The sequence below is a fragment of the Apaloderma vittatum genome, unplaced genomic scaffold, assembly GCF_000703405.1.
Source record: "Apaloderma vittatum isolate BGI_N311 unplaced genomic scaffold, ASM70340v1 scaffold19046, whole genome shotgun sequence".
Classification (NCBI taxonomy): Eukaryota; Metazoa; Chordata; class Aves; order Trogoniformes; family Trogonidae; genus Apaloderma; species Apaloderma vittatum.
The window spans coordinates 25,966-51,195 of record NW_009723578.1 but is presented as its reverse complement, the minus strand read 5'-3'; the positions used below and the strand labels follow the sequence as shown (position 1 = coordinate 51,195).

At 45.2% G+C, this 25,230-nt stretch overlaps 1 protein-coding gene across 2 annotated transcripts; it reads left to right on the top strand.

Moving 5' to 3' along the window:
- The first annotated feature begins 1,272 nt into the window (after positions 1-1,272).
- On the top strand, positions 1,273-24,900 carry LOC104268967 (hepatocyte nuclear factor 4-beta-like). 2 transcript variants are annotated; one of them, XM_009872181.1, is made up of 10 exons: positions 1,273-1,441; positions 7,850-8,054; positions 9,919-10,013; positions 16,991-17,097; positions 18,193-18,348; positions 18,882-18,969; positions 20,451-20,603; positions 22,308-22,544; positions 23,191-23,304; positions 24,348-24,900. In XM_009872181.1, the coding sequence occupies exons 1-10, from the start codon at positions 1,327-1,329 to the stop codon at positions 24,479-24,481; spliced, it is 1,404 nt and encodes a 467-aa protein (XP_009870483.1). In that variant the 5' UTR covers positions 1,273-1,326; the 3' UTR covers positions 24,482-24,900. The 2 variants fall into 2 exon arrangements, with proteins under 2 accessions (XP_009870483.1, XP_009870484.1); XM_009872182.1 differs by having other exon boundaries at positions 1,327-1,441; positions 7,883-8,054; positions 24,348-24,481.
- Positions 24,901-25,230: the final 330 nt, after the last annotated feature.

Genomic DNA, 25,230 nt, shown 5'->3' with positions numbered 1-25,230 from the left:
GTCTTAACAAGGACAGAACTTCTGTGCAAAATCCGTTAAACTAAAAAAAAACCAAAACAACCACAGCCCTGTGGGGAAAAATTGGAATTGTGTTTTTGTAATACAGGCCTTTCCCAGGAAAGCCAGGCATTGGTTGGTGTGAAATGCAACACCACACATCTGCAAGGGCGTCTGCCCGGTTCTTTCCAGCCTTTTCCATTTTCATCACTTGCCATCACTTGAAACCCTCTGCCTAACAATTTGCAACCACAACCTGGCTCTTTCTCAGTGGAGACTCTGCAAGATAGAGACCTCTTTTTCCCATCCTTAAGGTCCTCCTTCAGTCTCCTCCAGGCTAAACACCCCCAGTTCCCTCATCTTCTCCTCACAGTCCCTTCCCCAGCCTCGTTGCTCTCCTCTGGACCCGCTCCAGCCCCTCAAGGTCTTTCTTGCAGGGAGGGGCCCAGCCTTGCACACAGGGCTCGAGGTGAGGTCTCACCAGTGCTGAGCACAGGGGCAGCATTACAGCCCTGCTCCTGCTGGCCACACTGCTCCTGATACAAGCCAGGATGCCACTGGCCTTCCAGGCCACATGGGCACACCACTGGCTCATGTTCAACTGGTTGTCAACTAGTGCTCCCAGGTCTCTCTCCGCTGGGCTGCTCTCCAGCCAAAAGGTGGTGGGTGGGAGAGTTCACTTCCCCTTTGCCTGTTGGGCAGGGTGAAGCCGTGTGGATGGCTGTCATAAAGCCTCAGTTTTCCCTCCCAGTAGCAACTCAAGGTGTGAACCGGTGTACAGCACTGTTTGTGCATCATGCCAACGCCTCAGGTTCTCAGTGCGGACCTATCTCAATGGTCTTCGGTCAGTGGTGACACCAGCTTGTTATCTTCACCAGCTTCAAGTACCATCATTTGGTCTTTTCCCAAGGACCGGGGAGCGTTGGCCATGGGTGTTATTTGACGCGAGCACTGCTTCGCCCTTGAAGAGCGGCGCATGTGCGAGAACGCCTCTCCGCAGCCCTTTTCAAAATGTTTGCGCAGGAAAAGCCATAAACCGGGCTGTATCGACCCGAAGATGCAATCCAAGTCGTTTGAGTCTAGGCCTTATCTACATCATATTATCAGGCCCGAGAGAGCACAGATGCACCTCGGGAAGGGAGGGGACGGCGGGCGCAAGAGGGAACGGCTTCGTCCCTTCTTTCCTCGCACGGGGAGGGGACTGCGGGCAGAGCTGGGTAATGATTTGTCATCGCAAGGGCTGGGGTGTCTCTCTTTGCAGAGGAAACCTTGGCGGTGATTGACAGCAGGGCTGTTTTTTGCCGCTTCTCTTGCTGTTGACGGGTAATAATGAAGCTTTGTCAGTCCATCATGGACATGGATATGCCAGATTACGTCGACTCCTTGGATTCCTCTTATACCATGCTGGAATTTGACAACCTTCGAGTGCTCCCCAACAACACTGGTGAGATTTCTGTTCGCTTCCTCTTGAATAACCTCCACTACCTTTGTTCTAAAGCTGACCACCTAGGAAAGGCAGATAGGAGGTGTGGGGCAAAGGGTGGAAGGGGTAATATTTAAGCAGCTGACCTGTCAACTTGTGCTGCATCTGCAGTTATGCTTGGGCTGAAATGGGACCCCTTCACTTGCAGGTCCTATTTTTTTATTTTTTTTTCTTGGTGGGCTGAGTGTCTTGTCCTGAGGAGCTCACAAGATATTGCAAATGTTGGTAGACGTCCTCGTGGCATGCCATAAGTTTATCCCACTGTGTGACTTATGAGAGGGATTATTACCAACATTTATTCCTTAAAATGTGTATTCTGTTGCCATATAGGATTTAGGTTCGTATTTAATCCTTAGAAAAACATGCTATCTCAAAGGGCATTTGTCCATTACTCAGTCAATACACCATGTGCCCAATTTAACTTCTTCTTGGGTGCTTGGATTGAGACGTGGCATCCAAATTGTTACTTGCTTTATATTTTCTTTCTGTCTACTAAGATGGTCTAAAAGCCTTTACAGCACACAAAGAACTTGGCTGCAAGGTGTGAGTGTTTATGTGCAAAGACTTCCGCTTCGTTCACAGAAATCAAGCGCGTTGCGGGATATTCAGGTTTTGAGTAGTCAAAAGTACTCAGGCATAAAGTGAATGTTGTTCTGCAAAATTAACTGTTCACTGTGTGAAAAATAAAGGACGTTTTAGTGATACAGCATGAAACCAATCATGTAGCCAAATGAGATTCCAATGTTAGCAGTGCCTTGGGAGAGTTTTTACAGCATTTCGTTTGATTTGTTAAGAAGCTTAGTGAAATTAAGATGGGAGTTTCAGGGTCTCATGTTTGCTCATTAGCTGTCTCATCCAAAGAAATCAGATTTTGAGAAGTGCTATCATCTCCAATATGAAATGATTAGACTTATTATTGTGGGACATGGAGGGTTGTCAGGAGACGAGTAAAGTTAAAAGGCCCAAAGAAATTTGAATTTAAAGTTGACTTCAAGAAAAGCTCCGTCTGTCCCCAAGTGAAGGATTTTCAATTTATTTTTTTTGCCAGCTCCAGATAGACTGGATCTTATTTCTTATTCTTATAGAAAGGTTTCCATCGCCATCCTACTCCAGAAATGTTATTTAACACAGATGTTTCTCTTTGTCACTTGATGTTGGACAACAATGTCTTTTTGACTTGTTAGAGTGGTACAATTTTCTTCAAAATTCAACATACTTTTGCAAATCAACTACCAAAACCAGTTTGGGTCTCTCTGTTCTTTCATGCAGTGGAACTGACAGGTTGCTTTTTTTTCTGAAGTTTATCTAGATCAGTATTGGTGTTATTTGTCTAGCTGTTAATGAGTAACTGGTTCTCTCAGGAACTAGCTGTTTTGAAATTAGCTTGTTTGTCTTGGGTAAGTGTCCTCTCCTCCAGTTTGTAAAAATAACTTCAAAAAAAGACCTGCAATGTCCATGCATGGAAATATATTGCGAACCAGCTGAGTTCAGGTCCCATAGGTAACTCAGAATAACAGTTCACGCAGACACGCTGTAGTTCCAGAAATGATTTAAAAATTGTTAGAATCAAGAAATAATCTCATTTTAGATATTTTTAATGGTATACTGGATTGTTTTAGGCTGTATCTTTTCCACTACACAAGATTCATCTGTATTATTTCCCCTACTAAACCTAATGGCAGTTCTGTCCTCTATAAACCTGAACAGGAAGACATGAAATATTATTTTAATGGACTCAGGACTGTTTCTTACATTCTGAACAATTTTTAAAGCAAAAATTAGAATATTTTCAAATAAGGTCATGTTTTTCTGAAACCAACTGTTTCCTTCTTTGGAATACTATTTCATAAAAATTTTTGGGTGGATTAATAATGTGGAGCACTTCTGGTGCTAAGCTTTCTGCTTCAGGAAGCTGCTATTGTTTTGAGATTTGCCTAGATATGTATTTTGGATTTTCCACCTTTAAGTAGCCCACAATTTGCTAAATATTTTGAGACTAATTCAAAATAAAAAATAGAATCCATTATGGGAGTGGAGAAGGAGTATAAAAAGATTGTGGGTTTTAAATAGAAAGAATGGCAAAAGGAAATGAACAAAAATCAATGTTAATCCTGTCTTTCCTTTATAAAATATGTATTGTAACTGCAGAAATTGTCCCTTTCTGTACAAACCTATTTCCTTTACCTTGGCTGGCATTACAAGCCATATTCTCACTTGTTTTTTTACGTGCTGTTAATATCCATTTCCTCACACTCCTGTCGGAGTTGTCATTTTGCTTAAAATATGAAGCATTATTGAAATATTGCAGTAATGCCTCATCTGAGTGTCGGCGAACACTTTCTCCCACGGTGGTGCTCGTTCTCCCATCTCAGCCCTCAAACAGCACGCTGGTCCTTGGCACTTTGGCACCAGGCTGGTGAAACCCAATTCAGACTGCGAAAAAGCCATCAAAGATATTTTTGACAGTGCCCGAGCATCCCTCAAGCTGAACACACGCTTGCGATGAGCTCTGGCCTGTCTGGCTGGCCTCTTTGTCATCGTTTCTGTAGGATTGGGGAACGCTGGATCAAAGCTGTGTTTTCTATCTCAAAAACTCCTCTTCTGTTTGCTAAAAGCTGAGGTAGAAAGTGGCTGACCTGCGTATGGCCAGGGCCTCAGCGCTTGCCGCCGTCCAGCCCTACATTTGTAAGCACAGATTTCGCAATGCTGGCTTTGACCACCAACTCTGACTGCGTGTGCACGTCCCAAACCCGCGTTTATCATCTTTTTTTGTTCTAGCCCAGCACATGTAATTCAGGGATTTGTTAGCTGTAGCTTAAGTGCGCCAAGACTAGCTTGGATTTCTGGGTAGATAAATCCAAAAGCCATTCAGCAAAGTATTACAAGTTAATTCTACGCAAGGTGCACTTAGAAGAGACGTAGCCAGTAACATAACTGAAAGGAAAAGCAGCAAAGGGATCTGCGGTGGTCAGGTATTGTGCAGAGCTCCAGCTCAGAATAGAAGCCAGACACCATTCCCCAGTAGCATCCTCACTGAGACCATCTTCACTGTCATTTCTTATTGCTGTAAAACTTGTCATCTTTGTTTCCTCCCTGGTTAGGTAATGGCCTTACATATAGAGGCAGTAGGTTACAAAAATTTGTATGCATTTAATTGTGAGCTTGGTTGACCCCAAAGCTGGTGAAGCCAGTGGAACACTCTCATCAGCATTAGGTAGGCTGTAGTTTCTAATCTGCCTGCTGCTTATATATAACTCCCAAAAGATGGGAGTTATATATAAGACTTCAGATTTTTCTGCCACTGAATGTCCAAGACACTCCTAGCGAGAAGCACGGCCACACTGTGGGTCTTCAGCTCATTCTGGGACCCATGCGAGGTCAAGACGAGTTACAGTTTCTTCTTGGAGGACATCCCCAGCTCCGTATCTCCAGAAGAAGTTTCAGAGGCACTGTGGCACGACTTAGAAACTGATCTTTTATGCCATGGCGATGATCATCTATAACGAGTAGATTCTCTCCAGAGTGGTGAGGACAGTTGTGAGCCAGCAGGACTCTGACCAGCCCCTTCCTAGCAGCCCTTGAGCAGCATCTCAGCACGGTGCTCGGCTCCAAAAGAGACACAACGTGGTCAGTGAAACTCTGAGCAGAGCATCACCTTGTGTCAGGCAGGGCTGAAGGAAAGAGTCTGCAGTTCTCCGCTGATTTCGCAGACACGCGGCTGTGCTGGCAGGAGCACTGCCTTTCCTAGCGGTGATCAGGGAAAACCCAGACATTTCCCAGGCACTGCGTTTGTTTGGAAGCCACATGGAAATAGTTTTCTGATACATGTGGTATTGGTTGGGCCTTTGCTCTTCTCTGAGCTGATTCTCAGTTGGAACTCACCATTAGTTGGTGACAGGATTTTGTAATTAAAATTTATCATCGTAATTAACATGTGCAGTTAGGCTTAGGGCTTTCCTTTTCTTTGTGGGTTTTTTTTTTTTTTTTTCAAATTTCTGTTCATGTTCAACCAAGCTGGAAAGGACTCATGGCTACCTAGCAGGGACTAAACTTCCAGCTGTACATGTATCCTAACGCCACCCAACTCAGCTGTAACCCATGGGCTTTTCTGTGTCTTTCATGGGTATAACTGAGGGCAAAACTTGGTTTGCTGACTTCCATGGGCCCTCCAATGCTCAGTGCTGATGGTCCTTCCTCCAGTAACAGTTGGTTTCAGAATGAATTATTAATTTCTTCCTTTTATCAGCAAGCAGCTCCTCACATGTCCTACTCACTTAAGGGGAGAACATTCTTCTCTGGTGAACAAATGCTTTCCATCATCAGGAACATTTTGCAATCTGGACCCAGGTGAAGGATGAAGGGTCCATTGGAGACACAAACTCTATGACCTCATCTTGATTTGTCTTAAGTCAGTAGAGAAAGCATAAGTGGAGTGAGGAGAAAATCGTCCGCCTTATCTTTATTTTTGTTGTGCAATTTTTAAAATAGAAACCAGCATGCTTGGCGCATTTGTTTATGGTCATATGTTTCTTCAAAAAAATAGATGGAGCAACAGATGCACAAACATTTAGCAGTACAGTTACCCTCAAAGGAATATTCCAGTATGGCTTGTTTAATACTGAGTTATCAAGCAAAATAAAACAAAGAATCAATGGAAAAAAACCCCTAAAAATCAATATAAATTACTATTAAGCACCTCTGATGCAGGCAAAGTACCCAAGCACTACTTACTGGTAAATGCCACAGCTGGAAGCACCTTAAATGGATTTTGGCCAACAGGTAAATCTCAGTTCCTGTCGTTATGACCTAAGAATGATTTTGATGTCATTCTTCCTTGTCATGTTTCTCCCATCTTGCTACAACCCACTTATTCATTCATCCATATGTTAGAAGGTGAAACATAGATCAAAAATGTTTTTTAAGGGAGTGAAAGGAAGTCTGACCTTTGCATTCGTGAAGTCTTAGCTAAAAATGTCTGTCTTAGCTAAGAAACTTTTCAGTTTTTTAAAAACCAAATGCTTTATTGGCCTTTTTTTTCCCCTTTGGCTTTTGATTACAACTTTTATTGCATGGCAAATATTTTCACTATAAATTTTTGATGTGTATTCATATACAAAAATAGCCTTCTCTCTCTGTATGTATACATGTTGTGTGTGGATTACCCAAAGCTATTTTTATGCATTATGCATTAGAAAACTTTCCTTAGGCTGTCCGGCTCAGATGCCAATTCCTCCCCTTTGGGTTATTTTCTCTACAATTTGTCATTGCTCAATACAACAGCAGCTGAGCTTTTCTCATCGCCGCCCATCTCTTCTGCGAGGCAGGATGTGTCTTGTCCCAGAGACTTTGCCGAGGTCACTGCGGCACCAGATGAGTTCTCCTGGAGCGAAGAACACGCTCCCAGAGGTGTGAAAAAATCATAAAACTGTCCTGCAGTGAATGCCCAGGTCAGGACAGACTCCACAAACATTCCTTCTCTCAGCGAGATGTAAACACTGTCATCTGCCTCTTCTCAAGTGTCATCTTTTTTTTTTTTTTTTCTTTTTCTTCCCCAAGCTGTGCCTCAAATTAGGAGGATTAAGAAGGCAGCGAGTCTGGTGGTTAAGGCCAAGGGAGAAGTTTAAAGGGGAGTTTTCAGCAGTGTATACACAGGCCAGGCAGGGGCTGAGCTATTCCTGCCCCAAATGAGGAGGTGCAAACAGGGGACATGACAGAGGGCATTCATATGACCTAATTTTAGGTCCCTAATTTACAAGGTTGATCTTCCTGCACTCCTCCATTGCTCTGCAGTGGAAAGCAACAAGCTTCTTCAGAGAGCAATTCAGTGCAGGAACCAGACTTAAGAGAACTAAAGTGACCAGTGGGAGCTGCTCTCTCTCTCTTCCAGCTGCAGAGAAGCTCTCAAGAGCTCCAGCACCTCTGCCAAGTGCCTGAAATACTTCATTCTCTGTCTCTGCTGTCTCTTCTCTGCTTTCTACTTATTCAAGTTAACGATGTTCTTTCCATTGTCTTCTGTGGGCATCAACTTTGAACCATGTTCTCCAGGTGTCTAACTGTAGAGGTGCCTTCCCTCAAAAACATGTATTTCACATCCAGGTAAGGTTTCTCTGCGTCTGCAAGAAAAGTAGTGGTAATTGTTAAATGCTCATGAGTACGTCATGTTATGCAGCTCAAAATCTCTTTGAAGCAGAGGAAAGCACTAATATTAGGAGCAAAGCAACTAAGTTACTCTCAGTTGCAGTTGAGAAGAACCTGATCATCAATCTGGAAGCTTTACTAGCGACATACAGTGCGTGTGCACATGAGTGTGTGGAGCTGCTTTGCTTAAAAAAGCAACTTGCTGTCAGCTGACTCTGGTTTCCATCACAGAAGGGTTTAATGGTCCCTGTTCTCTGCCCGCAGAGGCCATCGCAACCGAATCGGCAAACACCACCCTGCTCGCCAACGGCATCAGCTCCCTCTGCTCCATCTGTGGGGATCGGGCAACCGGCAAACACTACGGGGCATCCAGCTGTGACGGCTGCAAAGGCTTCTTCAGGAGGAGTGTCCGCAAGAATCATGTCTATTCTTGCAGGTACCTGTCCTTTCCGCGGTAAATTAATACAATTTATTGATGCTGTGTATAAATTTGGAGTGGAGATCAGGTTGCACAAGGGGGCTCCTATCCTAAGTGCCAAATCCCCTTTCCACGAATGCTAACAGCAGTACTGCAGTTTAGTTTATGGCTGGAGAACGAGAAGACAAGGAGTGAACTAACTCCTATCTCACCTTTTGTGGCACCTCGCAGTCCGTCTGGTGAGTTCACCATCACTGCTTTTCCCGATGTGTAAATCAAGGGAAACTTACAGACCTGAGATTTGATTGGTGTGTATAATATGTAAGTACAGATTACGGGTGTGGAGTGACATAAAGACCTGATCACAGCCCAACAAGAGAAAGCCAAGGTGTCAAAGGCCCAAAGCTCCAGAAATTTCATCTCAAATGCAGTCTTTCTTGATTTTGCCATTAAAAGCAAGAAGCATCCAAGAGCCTGTCACCTCCAAAACCTCCACCTCCCTCACAACTTCTCATTTTTTTTGTTCTGAAATACATTAAACTGTGTATGCTGATGTATCACTGATGATTTTACAATCATTCTGAGAACTGAGAGTGGACCAGCAATGATTCATATCCACTTTGGCACACAGGTATACATTTACCAGGCGGAGGCTATAAATTTTAAAGTAGCTATCTTGGTTGACCTTAGAAGAACGGTGTTTATTTTAGCACAGAAGGAAGGGGAAAAAAAGGGCCCCTGAATACATTCAAACCCATTATCTCTAATTAAAACCTGGAAGCTTTTTTTCTGTTCCAGAGCTCTTTAAGGGCATTCCAAATTTTTGCAATGCAAGTCACCTTGTTTGTTCAAAACGCTGCTGGAGTCCTTATCACTCCAGGACACAGCAGCCATGAAAAACACCAGGGCTGACAGCAGTGTCCACCCACATGGTGCACATCCCAAGAACTGTAGGATCTCTACAGGAGGAAGCAACAGCTACTACTGATTCCTTTGAAATCTCAGCTCTCAGTCCCCTGGGAGCGGAGCTGTTGCCCCTCCCCAGGAATTCATGAATCCTTGTGATATTTGGCAGCTCAAGGAAGATCTGCAGTATTGAAGCCAAGCAAATGGCAAATGCTCCCTTGTCCACAAACCCTTATTTGGTGAGATGCGCGGTATTTAGCCCGGCTTGGAGCTCTGTTGTTTATCGCAGATATTAATTCCTTGGAAAGTCTTTGTACCTTTGGCTTTTTACCAGTCTGGGAAAGTGCCTCAGCTTTTACAACCCAGTGATGGCCCCGGAGCATCCTACGCCGTCTTCTCTCTGCACGGCAGATTCCTCTTCCATTGCTTCACCCACTATGGCAAGAGTTGTCAAGCCTGCACGGGCCACCCCTTGAACAGCGCATAGGTTTCTAAATCCCCTGTTGAAATTAATAGGAATTAGGGGAATTAGGGGGCCATGTGCCTCGAAACTAGGCTGCAGAGGCAAAAGGTCTTGTGGTCCATAGCGTAATTATTCTACACAAAGCAGGACAGTGCTAATAGATGAGTTCAGACAAAGCCTGACACCAAACACCCGATAACGATCTGAAAGTGGGGAATGGAGCTCCCCCGGCAGCACAACTTGAGGCACACTCTCGCTTTCACAGCCAAAATCATCACAGTCCTCCCAGGGTGGGTGGTCTGAAATCGCTGCGCTCCCAGCTGGCGGGAACGGCGGTGGGGAATACGAGGAGTTGGTCCAAGCCGGCGTTGATTCAATCTGTTTCTCGCAAACCTTTGACTCTTCTCTAGGTTAATGCAGAATGTAGCTCAGTGAGGTTTGAGGCTGCACTGGCTGAGTGGGGTGCACATGCCAGGCTGGTGGCTTCATGTTTTATCTCTCATCTCCTCCCAGGTTCAGCCGACAGTGTGTGATAGACAAAGACAAGAGGAACCAGTGCAGGTACTGCAGGCTGAAGAAGTGCTTCAGAGCTGGCATGAAGAAAGAAGGTATGTGCAAAGAGACATTTCAAAGCCACCTGCTGCTGGCTCTGGCCCTGCTCCCACTGCAGACTATGGTGGAGAGCAGCGACAGCCCTGACCCGGAGCGATGATGCTCATGTGTTGCAGTAGGAGATTTCTTGCTGTTGTAGCTGAAAGCCCCACTGGAAATGTCAAAGAGAGCCTTATGACAGTATTCACTCATCCTGGGAGGCTGGTGTCTTTGGGATATTTTTATGCTGGGAAAAGGATGAGTTTCCTCAGGGTTTGTTTGGTCTCTAAGTTCTTCACGACAGCAATACCTTTGCTACATACATGCTAGTGCAACTCCTAATCCCAGCTGTGACACTCTCCCCAAGTATCTGCCATCCTCATTCTCACAATACAGCCAGCCTCCCTGGGAAAGTTTTGGACCTGTCATAGCATTTCTGATCTCTGCTCATTTAGTCTTTACACAGTGGGAGAGTGTGGACGATCCTACTTTACTTATGCTACGCTTCCCAGGCAGAGTCTGCACACTGACCGCTTAGTAAATTGGGGCCCCAACCCACAATGGCTGGTACATCTCCCTGATGTGCAGGTAGTTGGGTGGTGGTTTCAGCACTCATCACCCTACATTTGTGTTGTTTTCCACCCCATCGACAGCTAAAGAATGAGAAAGCTAGAAAGGAACTTGAAAATTTCTTTCCACACCACCAAGGGGTGAAATCATGGTCCCACTGAAACCAAGGGGAGATTTGTTACTGATTTCTGGTAATTCATAAGATTTCACTGGCAATGAAAATCTTTCCAACCTTCTGACCACATGTTTTCTTGGAGAATAAGGGTGTCTTGACATTTGGCATAAGTCATGGATGTAGCAAAAATGCCTGCTGGTTTAGTTTAGTAGCAATGGAGTAAATACAGCACACGGGGAAAAAATCAATTAAGACCAAATTAATAAATTAATGAAGACCAAACTAAAGTTGATCTGCTAATTTCTGGGTGGGGATGAAGTCAACTGCCAATGCAGCAGGCTGCACAGCTTGGAAAGGCTGAAATCTGGTTATCAGCTCCATTCTTTGAGCTGAAGCATGATTTTTATTGGGTTTATGGCGAAAGATATAAACCCTTGGCTCATGCCTTCATTATTGATTGCAGCTCAGTGGAAGATGACTCATTGCAAGTTCCACATAGTCACATTCTTTGAAACTTTTTTTATGGGTGCACAGTCAGGTGGTGTGCTCACAAACTGCTCATGTGTTTGGTAAGGAAGATTTTAAAGCACCTTGAGCAACTGTTTTGCGGAAATTAGCCTAGCTGACCAGAGCTATATCCAAAGCATGTGTCCAGGACTGTGAAAGAAATTTTCTTGCACAATTGTGTGCACAAAAAAAAAGAAGAACACAGTTATTTGCTTTAGGGTGGTTCTAGATTAATATTAAACAGTATTGTGAAGTGTTAGGGAAAAAAGCCGTGCCTTGGGATAGAGCAGTGTGAGGTGACACAGATGTTTGGTGGCTTGCACCAACCCATGTTGGGAGACCACAGCTGTGACATCCACCCTTAGTGTGTCCCCTTGCCCCAGCGCTGACTGGCACGCAAGGGTTTGACACTTTTCACTTTTCAGCCAGCCCGTGTAGCAGCAATCGGACTTTCCAGGGTGTGGTAATAACATTGTTTATTCACAGTAGAGGGGAAGGAGCTGGAAACTGTCCTTTTCCCAGCCTATCTCTGACAGTACACCTGGGGTGGAGTTGGCGGAGTTGTGTCACCCTCGCATGCTGACCCACTGCTCGACGGGTGGGTGTGCAATATGGGAAAACTTGCTGTTCCCCAGCAAAACTAACTGATAAACTGGAATTTTGGATTGAGAGTAATTTTTTTTCCGGTTTTCCTGTGTTGTAAGATGTGATACGACACATTCGGATTTTTCTTTCTCTCTTTTTTACCCTGTTGAAAACAACTTAAGTTCATAAGAGATTGAGAGGGGCTCTATTCTCTGGCCTGGCAAAGTGAAATACGAATACCCGAGTTGGTTTTAAACTGGGTGTCTATGGGGGCAGCAGAGTCGTTGTAGGGCTGTGAGGGTCTTGGCATGAGCTGGTCCCAGCAGCATAATCGGTCAGGATCACTGTGGGTTTGGGGCACCCGGGCAGAGGTCATTGAGAAAAGCATCAGTAGGGCCCTCTAGATTGTCTTGTTTGTACACTGTGCATTTGGTCCTGCTTTCAGAAAGGACCCACAGATGAGCCCTATGTCTCCAGGCTTGTGAACTGAGATGGCATCTAGTTTCCATCAGTGCCAGTGAGAGCAGGAGCGGGCCAAAACTTGAGTCTTGTGAAAAATCCGGTCCCCAGATTTCCTAGAAATTAGCTCATTCAGAAACTCTTACGCTGAATACATTTTCAGTATCAATAATTCACTTTAATAACTGCAAGTAAACCATCAGTAAAGTTGGGATGAGGGCGGAGGAGAAGACTTACTTGAAACCAAACCTCTTCTTGTCTCCTGAAATGTCACCATGATCAGGATTTAGGATTTTTACAGGAGATCACTTCTTTATTCTTGTTTTGTGATTAAGGCTGGGACTATTAAGGTGGTCTGGGTCTTTGGGGGATTTTCTGGCTGTTCTCTCTGGTTTTCTCTCCTTCTCACAGAAGAAGGTTCAATTTCTATTGTTTTGCACAATGCTGCTGGACAGGTTTTTGGCCACTACGCTATCAGTGCACGAGGAATGCACCAGATACTTCAACACCTGAAGAAAACAGCAGGATACTATTTTTATCATCTTACTGAGATCATGTTTAACCTTGAATGAATTAGCAGGGTGTGATTTTTCAAGTGAGCCAGGTCACCTACTCACATGATGTTGAGCACCTGAAAACCTGGAAGCTTTTGAAACACCAGCACTGCACTGTCAGGATTCAGTTGTTGGTGAAAACAAGAGGCGTTAATATTTAACCTCTCATCCCCTTTAAAGTAATTTATGAATGTACATGAACTCCTTTAGTCTTATGCAGAAGTAAAAAGAATTATTGTATCACGTACTCCCACAACACAGTGGGAGAATTTGAGGCCATTCTTTCATTCATTTTTGTTAAACTGGACAGATTTATAAGACAGTTTTGTTAGTGTTTCACAGGACTTTAATCTTGTTTCATACCTTTTGTTTGCACATCTCTTCTGTCAGCTTTCAAAAGACTGGGACTGCAGTTTGTTGCAATGATAGATAGAAAAGATAAAGGGTCTTCCCTAATTTGTGATAGTCATAATATGGGCCAAGAGCCCCTGAAAGGATTAAATATGCATGTACAACTGGGATTTATTTGCAAATAAAATACACCACAAAAAAACCCACAAAATCAGAGGTAGCCTGAGGAAAAATAAATAAATAAGTGTGCATATAAATCAATCAGGTAGCAACAGGAATAAATCTATCGATGGAGGCAGGTGAGCACTGGTGAGGGCGAGCACCATGCTGGGGCACCTTGATGCCATTTCTTAAAACATTTCCAACTCCATCAGTGTTAAATGAGGATGATTTTAGTGAAATAATAATGGGAACAATAACTCCCATGTAGGCAGGGCTTTAGCCTCTGCCGTTCCCATGGAAAGTTACTGGTTTGCTGCTGTCCCCTTCCAATCACTGCCTGTGCCTGAATTTATTGGACTCCCCGGAGGTTCCTCATCCCAGGCTCTGTACCTATGTGGCAAGGAGGCAAGGACAAAATGTTTGGGGAACGCAGATTTGTTGCAATCCCACAAACACATGGCTGTTTGCTCAAGAGCCGCAGCCTGCTCGGCCGCCGGCATCCTTGATGCGCTCACGGCAAAAGGGCTCAGGCTTGCTCTGAGTAACAAAACCCCCTCTGACGGCTCCTCTATGTCAGACAGAGAAGATGTTTGCTTTCCCATTGGCTTCCATCTGTTGGGACAATTCCCTGGAGGGAGAAGCGGGCACTGGCTTGTTCTCTCCCTTTTCCCAGTGGTGGCGCGATCCCGCTGAAGTCCCCTCGTGCAGGGCTGGGGTGGCCCTTCCCAGTGTTTATTAGCTTTGGGAACTGCAGAGGACAAGATTAGAGAAAAGCAAAGCTTTTGCTAAGCATATACTGGAAATAGTAGTTCCTGGGAGACAGCAGGATCCAGCAGTAGGATTTTAGTCCTTCCTGGGCGTTTGCTGGGTTTTATTGAGTGCAAAGCCAAGATCATGTCTCAGCCCAAGCACTCTCCGTACCAGTGCACTCCTCGAGCATTCCCGATGCCTCACCACAAGTGACCTATCCCTTCCCTTTTACAAGCACAATAAATATAGCAATATAATTACCACACAGTGATAGATTGATTTTGTGGCAGGTAAAACATTAACTCCCTTTTATACCTAATTCCATCACATCTTGGGTACTTCCAGTGATAACACCCAAATCACCTTGAGAAAGTCAGTCTGTACCATCCACTTACACTTAAAGACTGAGCTTATCAGAGCATGAGGGAAGCACTGAAATATGTGCCATAAAAGGACCTGGAAGAAAAACAGGCTAAGGATTCTTAAAGGTGTCAGTCATCAGAGACTAGGACCAGGTCTGATGGGTTGTAGGACTTAGGTGAAATGTGTAACTTGCAAAATTTATACCATTTCTTCTATGTGGGCGAAAAGAGCCCTATCGCTCTCAGAGAACTACATGAGGGAGCATCGGATACAAAACCAAGCATAGAAGATTGAGTGGGGACTTTCCAAGGACATCAGTGGTGACATGGAATCAGGTGGGCTTGTTTCTGCTCAGTGCTGGATGTTGCTGTTTGTCCTTCTGCTGTATCAGAAAAAAAAGCCTGAAGGGTTAATCTATTCTGAAGACAAATCTTACATTATGGTTCCTATAACCACTTTCACCTTCAGACTGGCGGGGATCCCCAGCTGAGCAGAATTTGGCATCACCACCCCCGTGCATACGGTAATGGATGCTGTTTAAGGCAGGTTAGCTGAGCCTCCCAAAGGGCTGTAGTTTTTTCCTCTAAATTGATGTTTAATTGGCCCTATGTAGTATCCATAGCATGAAAAGGCTGCAGTGATAGGTACCTATGGTGCATCTTCTACCAACCGATGTACCCATAGAGCCCCTTGCAGCCATTCAGGCAGGATTGTCTCTGAGGTGCAAAATTGGTGGCTGGACCCCAGCAGAGCCCCCCCAAGCACACGCAGCTCAACAGCAAGGAAAATAAATATTACACTCCCGCAGATAACAGGAGATATTGATTTGTGTCACTGTTGCTTGTTTTCTGCCCTTTCACTTTGTTGGCCTCTCAGCAGAGGCCAGTTAGGAAACCAGATCAGTGGTGGGACCCGAGCTGACATAGAAACCCACCCAGGATCTCGTGTGTGAAGCGGTGACCACATCCCCTCCTTTGCAGGAATTCAGAGAGATGTGCCCCATGCAAAGAGTGGTGCTCACTTTAAAGCAAGGCCCAGCAGTGAGGCAAAGTCTTGCAGAAAAGTGATGGTGAAATGATTTTGTTGATTCTGCCAAAAACAAATCTTTGTTGGAAAAATCTTCTCCAGCAACCACTTTTGAGATAAAACTGCACCATTTCACATCCGAGGGGGTTAAAGCACAGAGTGAGCCATGCTTTGACAGCTATGTCTGAGTCATTCCCCCTAAATAAAATGAAAAGGAGCCTGGAATTGCTGTATGAAGGAGGAGGGATGTGCTGCATTATCACCACATGCTAAATCTTCCCGCTCTCTCTGCTTTAAGGACCTGACAGTTGCTTTCTGAGCTGTACGTAGCCGAGACATATGAGCTGTTAGGAAAACGCAGAGTCTGCATTCAAGCTCCTTCCTCCAGCCCCGTGTGGGCTTTTTTGCTGCTGGATGAAGGCAATAGATCTTGGGGGAGAAATGAAGACTGAAATTGGACTGAGTGTAAACTCGGTGTTTTTCTCTGCTGCTGTTTTACTTGATGGCGAGTCAGTTCTTGGAGTACTGTGCTGCAAAAATAAGCTGCCGAAGTGCAATAAATCCCTTATGTTCGACGTGCAGGGTTGATGGAGCATGGGACTCAATGTGGTTTGTGCTTCAGGGAAAAGGATTTAAAGGATTTCAAAATATCAGTGTGGGTTTTTTTTGTTTTTTTTTTGTCTGATTCCCCATGGCATGGCCATACCTTTCTGTCTGCAAAAGGCCCAGGGCTCATCTTTACTCTGTGTGGTCACTATAGGGTGCCCAAGTTGTATCACTGCTATTAACAGGTGAAGACACCCTGAGCTGATTTGCAGCAGTGGTTTGCACAGGGTGCCAGCAAGGCTGGAGACACAACCAGGCTCCCTCAGCTCTGTGCTGGCATCACCATCAGCGTTACAGGCTCATCGAAACCCATGATGTGATGGGCAAGGCTGAGGGAATGGTTTTAAGGGGGCATAGTGGAATTTAAGCTTCCTTTCTTTGGACCTTCCTTAATGAGGTGATTCTTTGTGTTCCCCGTGAGTGGTGATATCCCCTGGGGACCTTCAAAGCCTCAGGGCCAGGGGACACTTCAAGGCTGCTTTGCAGCGGGATCAGAGGACAATTTTTCTAGTGCTGCCGTGGGACAATGTGAAACCTCCAGCGCATCCTGCTGTACTGGGAGCTCAGGAGAGCAGTCCTCAGTGCAGACATGGCAGAAAGGGTATCAGAGGCCAGGCCTCCAGCAGTGTAGATGCATCACCAAGTGAAAAGGGTCAGCATGAAACCCCCAAACTACCCCTGGTCTTCATCAAACCCAGTGGGACCAGCTGATGTCCCTGTGGCTTTATCTCCCTCTGTTGCTCCTGTGCTTGGTCTTCTCCCTTCTTCCCTCTCTGGTGACATGTTCCCCTCCTTCTGGCCCTGTTTAATCATTTTCCAGCATCCAACAAGAGTGTAGGGTCTTGCAGGCGCTAAAGCTCTGTCCACTTCTGTTTGGGGACCACATGTAACAGCAGCCACGGGTCGTATGGGAAAGTTCTTGCTGACAGAGCCACTCTCATTTCAGCCGTGCAGAACGAGCGTGACAGGATCAGCATTCGCAGGAGCAGCTATGAAGACAACGGCTCGCTCTCCATCAACGTGCTCACTCAGGCCGAGGCCATGGCACAGCAGGTATGAAACGGGGGCACAGCCCTCCAAGCGAGGACCTGGCCTTCAGCTATTCCCTGTGGGGGTTATGAACTCACTAAACCAACTGGCTCTCTTTCCGCTCTTGGATGGCTCTTGCACAAAAACAAGGGGAAGAAAATGCATTAGGGATATCCAAAAGCAGACAGTAAAAATCCGTGGTGTGTTATCAAGATAACACGTCCCGCAACAAGCAGACACAGCCTTTGGCTTGTGAGATGCAAAGCTGAAATTCCAAGGGCTGAGGGATGGTGCAGACCCTAGTTTTCCTCTGCTCCCAGTCTGATTTTTTGCTGCACTCCTGAAGATTCACTGCATTTCATGCAGAAGTTCATCCCTCCCTGCTGCATACTCTGTCCTACTCAGAACATAATGTTCCCGTCATGGTCAATTATATCTTTTCTTGTAACTTCTTTACTAGGGCAACAATTTGAGGGAAGAAAAATAAAGCTAATAAAATTGCTGGGCTTCAAGTAACACTGATTGCTTTCTTATTTCATGTTCCACAGCGAATTTCACCCTGCGTCTCCTTTAAATTCTTATGCAAATACCCCTTCTCTACTGAAACATATGGTCCAGATGTTGCGTATTACATGCAGCAATGCATGCGCTTCCTTTTCAAAAATTATTGTTTTAACCCTCTCGTCCAGGCACAGCTCTTCAGAGACAGAAATGAGTGTTTTGTGTCCCAGACAGAAACCTGGATGCGTTTCATGCATTTGGCTGGCTTAAGTGATTGATGGGAAACTGAGACCCAATGCTGCTGGCTACTGCTAGAAATAGGAATATTAATTAGATTTTGTCCTGAGCCAGCCTAGGGAGTGAGGAAGGAGGAGGAGGAGGGAGGGGTGTCTGTTGGGACTGAGCACCACCTCGTGGAGGCTTCATCATGGGCTGTACATTGGACAGTACACACTGCTGAGCAAGCAAGCTCGCAACCAGAATGGCAACCGTCTTGATGATGACCTAAGGAGGTTAATGCCTGGGAAGGCTCCGCATATTATCCATGAATTGTTGCTGTTGAGGATGGCAAAAGAGTGCAGATCTGGTTCCGATGCAGCTGAGTTGTTTCTCTTTCAGTATTCGTCGCCGAGTCCTGTGCACAGCGCCGACATTGCTATGAAGAAGGTTGCAACCATCAATGACGTGTGTGAGTCCATGAAACAGCAGCTTCTGGTGCTGGTTGAATGGGCAAAATATATCCCGGCGTTTTGTGAGCTCCCACTTGATGACCAGGTAAAAACACAAATGCCTCTTCCCTGCAAACCCACCACCTTTGAGAGAAGTTTCCAGAGATACCTTTCAATAGGAAAATCTGACATTAATATATAGATCACCCTGTGCAGAGCAACATGCCAGGAGAAGAGAAAGAGTAATCAAGGACAAGGGATTGATTAAAAATAAATTGAGTAGCCAAAGGCCCACAGAATATAATAGAGCTGGTCACTCGCGTCTGCACAAGGACCCAATCAAAAAAGACTGGTTTTCTTTTTATTGGTACCTGATAGTTGAATATAAAAGCCATTTATTTCCCATGTCTGCAAATTACTCAAGACCCTCTTGGGTCTTTCAGTTGAAAACAACTTTTTTATTTAGTTTGCCATGAACTTAGCACTTTTGAAAAATGAAGATATACTAATTATTTCTGGCTATTAATAGTACTTTATCTGTAGATCTCACATACCTAAGCAAACACTAATTTTGGCTCAGTCTAAACAATCTCAGCTTTTCATATGTAATATTATTTCCATCTTCTGTGCCATCTCCAGGTTGCCTTGCTCAGAGCCCATGCAGGGGAACACCTGCTCCTGGGGGTAGCCAAGCGATCCATACCATTCACTGACTTTCTGCTATTAGGTAAGTAGAGAAATACTTTCCCGTTTTTAGAATTTGCGCACCCGAGTCGTTGCCAAGTGCCCTGGGCATGCTCTGCACATCTGGCTTTAGACCAAGGGCTTCAGAAGGTCTCAGGATGTCCTGGTTTGAGAGCACCTGGATAAACGTTCTCTGGAGCTGCACGGACCATGTGGCAATCCCAATGGGGCAGGCGAGCAGCTGTGCCTATGGGGAGGATGGGTCAGGTGACCCAAATGGACCAATCACGGTGCTCCTTCCCATGGTGCTCGGTATATAAGGGCCCCTAAAGAGAACCATGTTGCTTTTAGTGCCATCTGTGCTGAAAGGGTTGCAATTGGCTCTTTGTCATCTCTCCTTGTGCTGCTGGTGTTCCTGCCTCCTGTTTGCTGGCTGCAGGGGAGCACTGTTCAACAGGACAGGGTGTCTTGCCCTGCCTCGCCAGGTGGGAGCAGCACAGTTCCTTTTCTGTGGTCTTTTTTTGGACTCTCATTGGGTCTCTGTCTGGGCTTGGGCACTCCCGTCTGCTACCTAGTCCAGTCTGAGGCTCTATTATTTATTTTTTTTTTGCTCAGGATCTTCTTGTCACCTCTATTAACATATTCTCTTGTTTCTTAGAGTATATTTTCATACTTGTATATATCTGCATATACTGTGGTGTTTTCATTGTTATTGTCAGCATTTTTTTTTTCATTAAGCTGGTTCAAGTTTTTTTTTCAATCTCAAAATCTCTCTCTCTGGTTCCCCTGTTATCCTCCCCTGGGTGTGTCTGCCCAAGTTTAGTGGCAAGCTCCGCCTTAAATTTTGATACAGGAGAAGCATAAAAAAGAGCAAGCAAATTCACTGGGTCTTTTACAACCGTTCCCTTACTGCTTTGAAATTGTGGATGAGAAACCCCCCAGTATTAAATGACATGTAAAAATGCATTGCTTTTTTTTGTAACTGAAACTGCCAAGATACAAGCAGTGAGTTATTTGGGTACTGGTGCTTAAAAACTTAGGAGAAAGGTCTAATAGAAATTATAGTGCAAATTGGTATTTACTTTTCATGTAGCTCTCTGCCACCAAAATCACAGGTGGAATTATTCTTGGAAAAAATAAAATACTCATCTCGAAAGCTACACATTAAAGAAAAGGGAGAGGGAGAACTTTGTTTAAAAACAACCACACTGATAAAAAAGATGCAACACCACTGGCAAAGAGAAGCTGGGTATAACAGAGGGTAAACCAGAGCAGAACATGGAGCAGGCTTTGTGGACAGTGTGGGTGCACGGACGTGTGCAAATGAGATAATTAAGAGCCCAAGAATGAGATTCCACAGCTTGTTTCTCCGTCGTGGATCTGAGCATGAAGTTGTACACTGGAAATCTGCTGCACGTAGGCACTGGGACTGTCTGGCAACACGCCTTGGGGTAACTTCTGAATGAGACTCTGTCTGCAGAGCTAGAGTGAAAGCCTGAGGGAGAATTTCTCTTATCTCCCCAGGGAATGACTTCATCATCCCAATGCACTGCCCAGAACTGGAAATCGCTCGTGTGGCCACCAGAATCTTGGATGAGTTGGTGAAGCCCTTGCGGGACATCCAGATCGACGACAATGAGTACGCTTGCCTTAAAGCCATCATCTTCTTTGATCCAGGTAAGTTTCCTTCCTGGCTGCCAAGCATGGGGCTTGAAAAGGAGTTGAGGGCTCTCCCGTATCCAGGAAAACCCCTTGGCAGCAGCTCCACATTTCACCCTGCCTCTGCTGTAAGGAGCAGTGCTTCGCAGTGCAGCAAGGACATGTGAGAAGTGACCTACTCCTGAACTATTTAGCAAGTATTAACTCCAGCCAGTCCAATCTGCAAGAATCTGCACATCCTAGAGGGGTTTTGCTGCTGCTGTAGCTTGGCTTCAGGAAAGCCCATCAGCCTGAAATGAAGGAGATGACTATTAAGGACATATATGCCTATATTGAATTATGCATAAGTGAAGTGAGTCAGCTGAGCAGCAGTGTGGAGCATCCACCAGAGCTGAGAAAGCAGCATTAAAAACCACAAAGCGCTGGACTGTTCAGAGTAATTCAGAAATATCAAGCCTATCTGTTAATGGATCTTGCCGGCAGCTGGTAATGATCGAGGGCAGGGCTGAGGGAGAACAGGGAAACACAAGGAGGTAAACAAAAGTTTGTTTTGAACTTCTGCTGTATTCATTCCACAGACACAGGGGGTTCTGTCTCAGCCCAGACTCCCCCCAAACATTCCTGCAGCACACACACAACCTCCTCTGGGCACAACACCCCAGTCCCTTTAGCGTGCATTGCCCTGTAGCGTGGAGAAGAGGTGGGGGAGCAATCCCAAATGCAGAACAATGTCCTTTTGTCTTTGGTATCTATTAGCAGTGAGAAATGAGAGTGTTTTCCATCAGTTACTTTCTGCTCTGTTCACTTATTCAAAATCAAGATACGGAAGTTTTACAAACAGCATGAATTTTCACTTGCCAAAGAGCCTGAGTAAGGGTGATATTATCAAATTGAGTTTGACAAATTACCTTCTCGGTTGATCAGTATCTCAGTGAAGCTTTAGATCATCCTGACAGCGAGGTGCTGGGAAAAGCATGAAGGTCTACAGAAGAGAAATTTATTAATGCTAACTAGTAGGCTTGTCCATAGATGTGCTGACATGCGATGATTTGTTCACCACTTTATCTAATCTCTTGGCATGATGATCCCTAAAAAACATGGTTCTTGTGAATGCTTTGTAGACAGTGAAGGAAAAAAGTGAAGGAGCTGGAAATCTGAGTTTTAGACAGCAGGAGAGGCAGGAGTGCAAAGCTGTAAATCCCAGCACTTCAGCACATTCACTCACTGAAGCAAAACTGGACCAGTGGTCCATGAAGAATGGATTGACCAGAGGTCAAAGACAGGAAATCAAGACAAGACTCTGATGCTGCAGCAGGTGTAATGACAACATATAGGTACTAAACCTGCATGGACTTAATGGCAAAGTTTTCAGGGGAAAATTCCAGGCTGTTTCCTTGGGAGGACAAATATGGTTCAACTTCTAAAATCCTCATCACTAACGGCAGCAGCCAGACACATCCATCTGAAGTGAGCTCTTATCTTCTTAGTATTTCCCCTGAAATAACTGTTTCTTCTCAAATTCCCCTTCCTATTTCCCTATTCCATGTAAGATACGAAAAAGTGCCAGCCCAATGCTAATCTGTCAGATAAGCTTGGAGACTGACAGGTAATTTTCAGAACATCCCTGGCGTCTCATCCTTTTCCCTCTCCAGAGCCCAAGGGATGGTGTAACACTTTTTGGTCACACAGGCCAGCAACTGACTTTATTTTTTCCCCTTCCAGACTGCAAAGGCCTGAGTGAGCCTGGCAAGGTGAAGAACATGCGCTTCCAGGTCCAAGTCAACCTAGAAGACTACATCAACGATCGTCAGTATGATTCCCGAGGCCGGTTCAGCGACATCCTCCTCCTGCTGCCCCCGCTGCAGAGCATCACCTGGCAGATGATCGAGCAAGTCCAGTTTGTGAAGCTCTTCGGTGTGGCCAGGATTGACAGCTTGCTGCAGGAGATGCTGCTGGGAGGTACGAACCCTGCTGAGAAAGGGCAGCAAAGCTGATTTATTTTGAAGCTGTTACACGGCTTCGCGTCTGCGTTTGTGTCCTTCTCTGGAGGAGGTATGATAAAAAAAGTTAGTCTTGGGAGGAACTAAGTGAAAGCTCAGGTTGACTTGCAGCTTAAACACGGGTCCTTCTCACTCCAGACCAAGCCCCGAGCCATTTTTTAACAGCCTATCCCTGAAAAGCTGAACCAGGATCAGTTTATAGAAATGCAGTTCTTTGCACCAGGGGGAACTTGACTTTTAGGACCTACCAACTCGACGCAGTTTGCAAGACAACACATTTTTGTTGGCAATATGGAAAAGTGGTAACTCTACGGGAAACCCTGATATAAAGTAATTGGGACACACACACAGACAGATGGACAGCAAAGCTGGATCTTAGTTGCAACTCCAGGCATCATGGGAGGTTGTCCCCAGACAGTGAGAAGGCTGAGGGCAAAAAGGACAGCTGGAGCAGGAAGGAAGCAAAGATGAGCCAGGACATTAACCTTCAACCACAGAGGCCTTTCACATTCACTGAAACAAAGAGATTTGGCCCAAAGCATCTGGCTTCTCAGTAACTATGCAAAAAAATGACATGTTTCTTTTTTTCCCCACTTCCACTGCAGGAAACACCATTGATCTCCAGTACCAGTCAGGACCTCCCAACCTCAACCTGGACCCACTGCCAGGACACGTCCTCCAAAGCAACATGAGCTCTGTGATTCACACTGTGCCAGACCGTAAGTGTCCATTTTTATTTTATTAGTGTCAGCTTAATGAAGGGATGGGATAGGAGAAGCAGCCCAGAAAGAGACCTTTAAGTTTTTTTATATGTTTAGGCATTACACTTGAATCGGAGTTCACAGCCCCCCTTGCTGATTGCCTTCACTCTGCAGCCTGGGAACATGCTTCCAAAGAGAAGCTGACATTTTTATCTAATAGCATGATCCAGAGGGGTTTGAGATGCCACTAAACACCACGAGATTTAAAAAAAAAAAAAGAAATCAAGATTGGTGACAGCATGTTTCTATGAACACAGGCAGCACTGGGAAATACCACAAAGCAGCACACACAGTTATTAGTGGCAAGAGTTTCCTCACATAAAGCATCTCGGTTGTCGTCTATCAGAACACAATATTACCTGAATATAAGATCATCTTCAACCACTCTGGGCGTTGCTGCCAGGCAATGAGTATTTGTTAAGGCATTTACCCACTGTAGTTGCAAATGGACCGTGCTATTAAAAAAAAAAAAGTAGAATGCGAGTTGCAATTTAACAACGGCTGCCACGTAATCATGATGCCTTGAACACACAATCTCCTTCTGCCAGTTATGATCACCTACCTCTCGTAGCGTATTTTGCTGTTTCTCAGCCATATAAACGTTGGCAACATGCATTTTAGCTTTTTTTGTTGTTGTTTTTTTTCCTAAGCTATCTTGCAGCAAGGGAGACGAGAGAGATGCTGTGTTCTGTAAATGAAGTGTAGTAGCCGGCAGGCTGAGCTCTCCTCTGACAAGGAGAGGAAGGACTGAAAAGCAATTGGGGGCATTTCCCAAGTGCAAAATTACTGAGAAGAACTGGTTTGTGCCTATCAGTCCATCCTGTGCCTCATCACACACACAGAGGAAGAAAATGCTGGAACGTGCCTGAATTTAAGCTGGAGCCCTCTGCCCCAAGCTCCCGCTCCTTGGTTCATAGGATGGCTTGCCAATTTTATTTGGGCACTGCTCCACTGAACAGCGTTTGAAACCACATTAATTCTGTTTCTTTTCTCTCCCACAGCATCTCCTGAAACATCCCTTCCATCTCCTGCAAGCACAGGCAGTGAAGACTATAAATTAGGCTCTAGCGCAGGACCCAGCGCTGTAGCGCAGCTCTTGCCTCAGACAGTGATACCCAAGCAGGAGATTTTATAGGGAGAGGTGAAAGGAGAAGCTGGGAGCAATGTGAGAACCGTGCTGAAAGTGAAACGGGCCCTTTCTCTTTGCAGAGGCAAAGCACAGCAACCCTCTGCCTGTAGCCGGATCTGTCGGTCACACCCTTTCCCGTCCGTGAGTCAAGCACGAGGTACCAGACTGCAGCAGGAGCCTCACCGCGCGTCTTCCCACCATCACCATCCTCGTTTCACCCCCATTTCATGGGGTTCAAGCTCTTTTCAGTAGGACCGTGACTGTGAGCTCGTTGGAGCAGGGCTTCCAACCGCATTCATTATCACTTAGCTCGGTGTGATCACAACCCTTTTAAAGCCTTCGGCTGCTATCCCCATGAAACCAAATGCCTTGCACAGCTCCTGGTAATTGTTAACGAGTGCAGCGTGCCTTGAATTGTCAGGATGAAAAGGTCTATTCCCATTAAAAACTTAATTACACTCCCATTTCTCCTGCTGCACGTTAAGCTTGAGGAAGAATAGCTTCATAACCCTTAGCAGGCCCACACTTTCTTATTCCACAAGGATGCATCTGGTTCCACATCGGCCAGCTAACATTTAACGCCGGTCAGTTATTATTTGTGCCCAGGGATGCCAACATTTTGTAATATTCCAGAATTTCCAGTATATCTAAAGTCCAGCTGTGAGTCATTTGATGCGTCGTCTATGTTGCGTGCGCATCTAACGCAGCCCCAAGATGACAGTGAGGACCTCTGCAATCAGACCAGGGCTGCTGGC

Coding starts and splice junctions, on each gene's coding strand:
- LOC104268967 (XM_009872181.1), top strand. CDS start 1,327: ATGAAGCTTTGTCAGTCCATCATGGACATGGATATGCCAGATTACGTC. Junction 8,055..9,918: donor AATCATGTCTATTCTTGCAG/GTACCTGTCCTT, acceptor ATCTCCTCCCAG/GTTCAGCCGACAGTGTGTGA. Junction 17,098..18,192: donor CCGAGGCCATGGCACAGCAG/GTATGAAACGGG, acceptor TTTCTCTTTCAG/TATTCGTCGCCGAGTCCTGT.